This window comes from Podarcis vaucheri, assembly GCF_965113315.1.
Source record: "Podarcis vaucheri genome assembly, chromosome: 2".
Classification (NCBI taxonomy): domain Eukaryota; kingdom Metazoa; phylum Chordata; class Lepidosauria; order Squamata; family Lacertidae; genus Podarcis; species Podarcis vaucheri.
In genome coordinates, this window is record NC_138760.1 from 125,436,105 (window position 1) to 125,444,983 (window position 8,879).

General features: G+C 42.1%; 1 protein-coding gene across 1 annotated transcript; it reads left to right on the forward strand.

The window, feature by feature from the left end:
- Positions 1–2,144: 2,144 nt before the first annotated feature.
- On the forward strand, positions 2,145–8,606 carry LOC309527543 (vomeronasal type-2 receptor 26-like; the record flags this gene model as incomplete). The annotated part of the gene is made up of 6 exons (XM_082214368.1): positions 2,145–2,359; positions 2,710–3,001; positions 3,572–4,369; positions 4,772–4,999; positions 7,129–7,255; positions 8,090–8,606. The coding sequence occupies 6 exons, from the start codon at positions 2,145–2,147 to the stop codon at positions 8,575–8,577; spliced, it is 2,148 nt and encodes a 715-aa protein (XP_082070494.1). The 3' UTR covers positions 8,578–8,606.
- Between the last annotated feature and the right edge of the window lie 273 nt (positions 8,607–8,879).

Sequence of the window (8,879 nt, forward strand, 5' to 3'; positions counted from 1 at the left end):
AGCAGCTGGCTTGAAAGGTGTGTGTGTGTAAATTTAAGGGGTTGCTTTTGGAAACTGTTTTTACTAAGTTCCTTTTTATTTTGAAAAGGCCTTTTCTTCTAAAAATCTATATAAGTTATGTATGAAATATATTGGCTTAAATGTAATCATGCAAAGGATTTAGAAAGTAAGAAATGTTAGATTCTTATGTTAGATTCTTATTTCACTGATGGTGTGTGAGAAGGTGAACCCAAGATCTCTGTTCAAGACAAAAATTAAAACCATGAGCCATCTGTTTTAGCCATCTGTTTTGGAGTGAAAGGGCAATAGGGCAATAGGGCAATAGGGCAAAGATGATCTGGTAATTAAGGTGCCTGGTCGAGGCAAATGTAAGATATATGGCTACTTGTCTGCCATTTATGGATAGAGGGAAATATAGCTCTTTGTCTCCCATAAAAGGTAATAGGAAATGGGTGTATCTTTTATGATTGGTTCTAGCAAACAGCCAATAGGAATTTCAACCAGGCTGATTGGACAGAGGCAGCCAAAGGAGGAGCAAGGGGGCTGGGCTGAGGATATATAAGTGCTGGCCATCAGGGCTGGAGTGAGCAGAGCTTTGGTAACCATATACCACTGTGTCTCTCATTTATTTGTCTGACAAATAAATTATTATTTTAATTTCTCTATTGCTGCGTTGAATATTTCATTCCAGCTAAGCGTTAACTGCAAGCAGGGTGCTACAATAATTATTAATTGAATTTATATACCTATGCCGGGAGGCCTCAGGGTAGTTCACAGAACAAAATCAAAGTATAACTACGACACCACAAAATATGTAATCAAAAAACAATGCCCCAATAACCCCCCCCCCTGCATAGGCAAGCAGTTTCCTCTCACTGCAATTCCAGCTAATCATGTGTATGGTGAGAAAAAGGTCCAAAAGCATCATTATCAAAGTTCCCTTAGCTCACTTGTGATGCGGAGGAGATTGACAATAATTGACAGTAGACCTCTTAAAGTTTCTGATGCCCGATTCTTCACTAATAGCAATTGTGGATTTGCCCCTTGTTGCTTGAAATCATTCCTGTACCAGGCTCTTCTATCTTGAGTTAGACTGCACATTATTAATAGCTGAATTTCCTAAGCCTCTTAAGACATTGTCCACTGAAATGCTAAAGTGCAAAATGAACTTAGCTAAATTAGTAGAAAAGGGACATTAAACTAGCTGCAGGAAGGACATAGATAAAAGGTCATATGGAAATCTACAAGATTGTTTGTGGAAGAGAAATATTTTCGGCACATGAGTTATGATGAGGATCAAAAGTACAAGACTAGGAGAAAACTTAGTACATGGAAGGACATGACAGAAACTTGATATTAGGTAGTCAGAAATGAGGTAAGCCAGACACCTCAGTTTGATTAATTATTATTATTATAAATAATAAAATTTATATAGCGCCCATTGGCCATAGATGTCAGGGTGGTTCATAACATAAAAAGACAATATAAAAAAGACAAAATACATAATAAAAAAGAACATAAACTAACCAATAATCTCTCCACCCAGAAGATATTTCTAAGTGCATTAGATGTCAATCAGCCAAAAGGCCTGGTTTAAAAGGAACTTTTTCACTTGGCACCTGAAGGTGTACAATGAAGGTACCAGCCGGACCTCCCTGGAGAGCAGGGTCTCCAGTCCCACAAGCAAACACCCTTGATGTCAGGGGTGCCAACTTAAATAAAATATTGTGGGGACCCAGGTAAGCCACGTGACCCATGTCAAACTAACCAACTTTGCACCGACTTTTATTCCTCGCAGCCATGTTTATCTCCATCTCTGCTCCTGCCCCTCAAGCCACACAGAGACTTCAGGTTGTTGCAAAGATGAACTTCCTTCCCCTAATAATTATCAAAATCATCATGGTTTATTCTGCCTTGTTCCTGAGGGAAAAGTTGATGCACAGAAGATCACCTGTGTCAGAGACAGACTGAGTCAAGGCTGAGAGTAAGGGGGGTGGGATACATCTGTGTGAGGTTTAATGGCTCTGAAGGTATAGCTGACCACCACCCATATTGGATAAATAAGAGTTTTTTGCCTTCTTCTGATGTAGCTGGCTATGGGGGAGAGAGGAACACTCGCAAGAGAGGTGTAGCAGTCAGTCAGAATGAGATCCCAGATGCTGATGCTACTAATTTTGCTTGAATCCTGTAGAAACCTGAAGGCAAAATGCCCCCTGAATCCAATCCAGGAAGGAATCAAAGCACAGAATTATTTCCAGACTGGCGACTTCCTCATTGGCGGGATAATATCTCGAAATATGTTTGGTCTGCAGCTTCCATACATCTTTTCGCAGCCCCCATTAACCAAGTTTAAAGATGAGTAAGTAATTATATGCAGAAGGACGTTCCGTTTTTCTACTGCACCCCAATGGCTCCTGTTTACTTGGGAAATCGTCTCCATTTTAGGGGTGAGGACTCTGTGGTCTTCCAGATGCTGCAGGTTTACAGCTCCCATCAACCCTGATCACTGGCCATGCTGGCAGGGGCTGAAGGGAACTTGAATTTCGCAGCAGTTAGTGGGTTGCATGTTCCCAGACGTGCTCTGTTTTTACCTTCTGTGCTGCTGTGTTGCTTGCTGAAGAACACAAGTGTATAAATGAACCTGATCATGATTTATTTTCATTAAATGGTGAATGGTTTGACACTTTTTATTTGATTGATTTCATACAGATTGCCATTTAGGTTCTACTGGCATATTTTGTCCTTCTTGTTCACCATCCAAGAGATCAACCAGAATCCCAGGCTCTTACCCAACATCACCCTGGGCTACAGCCTCTATGAGAACTATTACAATGCAAGGATCACTTCCGACGCCATGCTAGACCTGCTTGCAGGTGGGGAAAGCAATATTCCAAACTATCGCTGTGGAAAATGGAATAATATCTTGGCTGTTCTTGAAGGAGCCGATTCCATCATCTCCAAAGTGATTTCAACCACGTCAGGCATGTACAAAATCCCACAGGTATGAAGGGTGGGGCATGGAGGGACACAAAAGAGGTTCAGCAGCAAAATAAATTCACTTTATTGTCAGCAGAGTCAAAAAGAGTCATCAAAGAGGGAGAAAATCCTGAGCTAGACAGCTCTGTTGGTTAGAGTGTGGTGCTGCCAACGTCAAGGTTGCAGGCTTGATCCCCGTATGGGACAGCTCCATTGCAGGGGGGTGGACAACATGAACCTCAGGGTCGCTTCCAACTCTACAATTCTATGTTCCCTGTTTAGGAAAGCTTTTAATGTTTAATAGGTTATTGTATTTTAGTGTTCTGTTGGAAGCCGTCCAGAGTGGCTGGGGAAACCCCGCCAGATGAGCGGGGTATAAATAAATTATTATTATTATTATTATTATTATTATTATTATTATTATTATTATTATTATTATTGACACAGAGACTTTGCTGGAGTTGCAGCCTCCCAAAGTTTCAAAATAAAACTATAAGCCCCAGTCAGCACAATATTTGTTAGGTATTAAATATTTCAGGCTAATCTTGTACTTTGCTCTGAAAATGAAACATTGTACTTTTCTTCTGCACTCCAGATTAGTTATGGCTTTGTATCTGGGGTTGTTGATGAGAACACCAAAGTCCCTTTTGTCTACCGTACGGTCCCCAATGAAGAAGTTCAGTTCCTGGGGATTGTAAAGTTGCTCCAGCATTTTGGATGGATGTGGATCGGCCTCTTTGCTCCAGAGAATGAGAATGGAGAAAGGTTCTTGAGTGCCATGACATCTCTGATGGCCAGCAATGGAATTTGTGTTGCCTTTTCAGTAACAATACCAGAAAAGATGTTCACACAAAGTGAATCAGTTGCCCTACGGAGAGAGACCGATTTATTCCTTTACTTTGTAAGCAGTTATAGGGGATTGGTTATCATCATGAAACTACAACAAGAAATCAAGAAACAAATTGGGCCAAAAGTATGGCTCACAACAGCTTTTCAAGACATTGACATCAATTTGTTTTTCAGTCCAAAGTACTTGAATCATATCCATGGTTCATTCTCCTTTGTAATGAAGACCAAAATAAGGAGCAAACATGACTGCTGTAAATCAGAGTCCCATCTTCTTAATCTTCTTCGGCAAAAAGCATTTAGTTGTTCATACTCAAAGCACGTCCTCGCTGTGAGAGGTTGGACAAGATGCAGAGATGTGGAGAATCCGGAGGTGCCGTCTGAAGAGGAGCTGCAGACTGTTCTGTCTCAAGACAGCCACAGAACATACTTCAGTGTCCAAATCATGGCACATGCTTTAAATGTTGCCTGTTCATCCAGATCAAAGCAGATGTTGATGGCGGGTGGAGGAGACCAGTTGGCATGTCAAAGGCTCCAGCCATGGCAGGTATTTCCTTTCCCTTTCTAGAAATCAAAGTTCTTTCTACCAACTCTACAATAATCATTCTCATTGATTTAGACGTGAATGCAATATCAAGGTGGTCTACTGCAATAAAAAACATAAGACCATATAATAAAACCATAAGAAGCCAAAACCAGTTAAAAGCAGACGTCCCTCCACCTGGAAGGTGTCTGTTTAGTCTTCCCAGTAGGAGAAGTTGTGGCACAACAGGAGTTTTGAGTTCCAAGGAAGCAGGGATGAGGCATCTAAAATGCTTTCTAAGTTTGGGTGTTTAGTCCTCTGTAGATTCCAACGAGGCCAGGTATGCCAGGACTTGGGAGCTCAAAGGGAGAAGGGATGAGATGTCCAAAATGCTTTGAAATGCTGGTGTTTCCCCTGTCATTCCAGCTTCACCCTTTCATAAGAGAAACCCGGTTGTTGAACACTTCCATGGGCGGACTGTATTTGGGTGAGGATGGGGAGCTGCCAATCATGTTTGATATTGAGAATTGGGTGGTGCTTCCCAATGAGTCTTGTGTTAGAGTGAAAATTGGGAGTATAGAGAGAGAGGCATCCACTGACTTCAAGCTCACCATTAACCCAGAAGCTATTGTGTGGCCCAAGAGGTTCAACCAGGTAAGAGCCCCTTTATTCCACATGATACACATGAAGATCTAGTAATGTGTTGAATATTTCCAAGAGGAATTCAAGTATAATCTTTGGGAGGTTTGGCTGATGCTTTCATTATAATAAATTAAGTAAATTATTAAATGTGTATAATGCTCTTCATGTGCAGATACACGCACACAAATGTATGTATGTATGTATGTATGTATGTATGTATCTATGTATGTATGTAATTTTTTCATATATTGTGGGAGCCTTTTGTGGATCCTGATTGAGCTGCACAATATGGTCCATGGTAAATCCAGCAACAGAAAAATTCCTGTGGTCCCCGCCTTCCCTGGATGCCCTAAGCACGTACTTATTTTGCTTAATGGTTAATCCAGCCCGGCCCTGCGAGATCTCATGAGAACATCGCAGAGCCCACGCAAGAGCATCCTGGAGCCCAGTGAGCAAAAGAGAGAGCTTGGGAGTAAGTCCTGCTTGGCATGCCAGTTCCTGAAGGTCAGGGTGGTTGTGCAGGAGCCGTTCCAGGGGGCTCATTTGAGTATAGTGGAATTTTGGTTCTGGAACTTAATCCATTCCGGAAGTCTGCTCAACTCCCCAAACTGTTCGAAAACCAAGTTACGGCTTCTGATTGTCCGCGGGAGCTTCCTGCACTCAACTGAAAGCTGCATTGGACATCTGGCTTCTGAAAAATGTTCACAAACCGGAAGACTTGCTTCCGGGTTTGCAGCGTTCAGGAGCTGATTTGTTTGGGAGCCAAGCCATTCAGGAACCAAGCTACCACTGTGTATACATTTTTGAATATACTACTCCTTGCCCGGAATGTAACTCCTGCATAAGATGTGATCATACTCTATGTTTAAATACTGCTCTTCATCAGAGTGTTTTATTGCTGCTGTTCTGGGATGGCCTTTTTCTTTTGTTTTCTTTTGTTTCCGCATCTTTTGCCCTGTGCCTAGAGAACTTGTTGGGTTGTTTCCAAACTATATGAATCAACTCCATAGACAAAAATACTCCTGGCACACAAATACTTCCCCTGTATGTACCTTCTTTTTTTATTATTAGACTGTGCCTCAGTCCAGTTGTTCAAAGACCTGTCTATATAGCCCAATATACCTGAAGGAGCGTCTCCACCCCCATCGTTCAGCCCAGACACTGAGGTCCAGCTCCGAGGGCCTTCTGGTGGTTCCCTCCTTGCAAGAAGTGAGGTTATAGGGAACCAAGCAGAGGGCCTTCTCGGTAGTGGTGCCTGCCCCGTGGTACGCCCTCCCATCAGATGTCAAGGAAATAAACAACTACCTGACTTTTATAAGACATCTGAAGGTAGCCATGTTCAGGGAAGTTCTTAATGATTGATGTTGTAATGTATTCCTAATCTTTTGTGGGCAGCCTCCCAGAGTGGCTGTGGAAACCCAGCCACATGGGTGGGGTAGAAATAAATTGCTATTGTTATTGTTATTATTTAAAAAGCAAACACAGCAGGGAGGCTTCCATTCTACACAATAATAATAGTAATAATAATTTATTATTTTTACCCCGCCCATCTGGCTGGGCCTCCCCAGCCACTCTGGGAGGCTTCCACAGAGTCCAAAAATACACCAGGATGTCACACATTAAAAACTTCCCTGAATGTCTTCTGAATGTCATATAGTTGTTTATCACTTTGACATCTGATGGGAGGGCGTTCAACAGGGCGGGCGCCACTCCCGAAAAGGCCTTCTGCCTGGTTCCCTGTAGCTTTGCTTCTCGTAATGAGAGAACCGCCAGAAGGCCCTCGGCGTTGGACCTCAGTGTCCGGGCAGAACGATGGGGGTGGAGATGCTCCTTCAGGTATACTGGGCCGAGGCCATTTACATCAAGCATAGGAGCCAACTCCTAGGAGCTGTGGGGGCTTTGGCCCCCACAATAAAATATTTGAGGTGGATGGGGCCCCATAAAGTTTATGGGCATCAATTATGTGTTGTGTGGCTTACCTGGGCCCCCACAATATTTTACTCAAGTTGGCACCCCTGACATAAAGGTGCTTTCTTATGGGACTGAATACCCTACTGAGTTCTTTCCAGACTCTCTGAGTTCCATATGAACAATTATTGCTGACACTTCCCCTTTAATGTGCATCTTTTCTTTATGGCTAGACTGTTCCTTATGCCAGGTGTACCAAAAGGTGTTGCTCAGGATATGCCAAGGTGGTTCAAGAAGGAAAGCCGGTTTGCTGCTATGCTTGTGTTCCGTGTGCGGAAGGGACCATATCTACACAAGAAGGTGGGTGACGCCACAGGAGATGGAGTTTGTTGGGAGAATATGAATAGGGCAACATATTAGTCAGACACTTTCTGTGAAGATTCTAAAGACATATTTGGATGCAGATCCTTTCTTGATTTTTAATCCCCTCCCGGGAAGTAATTTGAAAGAAATGACTCGCAGGAAGCAATCTCTGGGATGCAAATTGGGTTCAGCCTGCCCTGCCCATAAGGCACTGCTTTGGTTATTTTATAGCAAGCCTTCTCGGATCAGACAACCAGAACAACCCTCACAAAAGTGAATTAAAAATGTCTTTAAAATAAACGAGAAATAGTGAAAATTGCAATTCATTTAAAAGAGAGAAAGCATAATGCGCAATAATAAAAAAATTAGGTGAACAATACATTACATTGCATTGTAGAACAATTAAAAATTATGGGATTTCAGCAGGAAGTTATTGGATATCCCAGACAAGGAGTTTGAAAACAGCTGTAGCAGCTTGGAAGAGAGGAGTTCAAGGATATTAAAAATAAATAAATTAAAAGTTGTGTGTCCTTGTTTCTCAGTTTGATCCTTTTACATGGTTTGCATGTTTTGTGGTATTTGGTTCATTGTGACTTGCTATTTTTTATTGATTATAGATTAATAATTCTTTATTGTACATGATAAGTGTAAGCTGTTAATCATTTGCTGATATGAAATATTACTGTTTACTATTCCTTAGTATTAATATTGAATATTTTTGAATTTTGCTTTATTTGATATGTTGTTTATTTTAAAGTTATGCTTTTATTATGACTTTTTGTGTGTGTAATACGCCTGTGATCTTTGCTGTCTATTTTGTTGTTTCTTCAGCTTGTAAAAGTCTGGCCACCTCCATTGTCCTTTCCTGCTCCAGTGTCCAAATGGTCATTTGCATTGTTTGGCTGGGCATCTCTCCACCCTTCCCAGAGTCTGACATGCATTCCCAGCCCGGAGAGATCACCCTGCAATGCAATGAAGGATCTGTTGCCATGTTTTATGCTGCCCTGGGTTACATGGGCTTCCTGGCTGCCATCTGCTTCACGGTGGCTTTCCTGGCCAGGAAGCTGCCTGGGGCCTTCAATGAAGCCAAGCTGATCACCTTCAGCATGCTGGTCTTCTGCAGCGTTTGGGTCTCCTTTGTGCCCACCTACCTGAGCACAAAGGGGAAATACATGGTAGCTGTGCAGATCTTCTCTATCTTGGCTTCCAGTGCTGGGCTTCTGGGCTGCATCTTCATTCCCAAATGCTACATTATTGTTCTGAGGCCTGATCTGAACACAAAGGAACACCTGGCCACAAAATCTAAAGTTGTTGCCTGATTCTTTACATATTTATAACTGTATTCCACCACAGTAGTAGTGAAACACACAGAGTTGCCTTGAGAATGAGTGCATCTCCTTAGATAAAGTTTGCTCCTCATTTTTCATTCCTCTTGAATGATGAAAGGGAATCATTGTATCACATGCCTGGAGAGTGTCTGGACTTTCAATTTTTAGGGATAACCCTACCTGTAGAGTCTCCTGGAGTGCAGCCTCCCTCTTCATACATAATTATCCTTCTCTACCATATCCAGTTGGTATTTTGACATGACCCACCTTCCTTTCTTCCTGAGTTCATAACC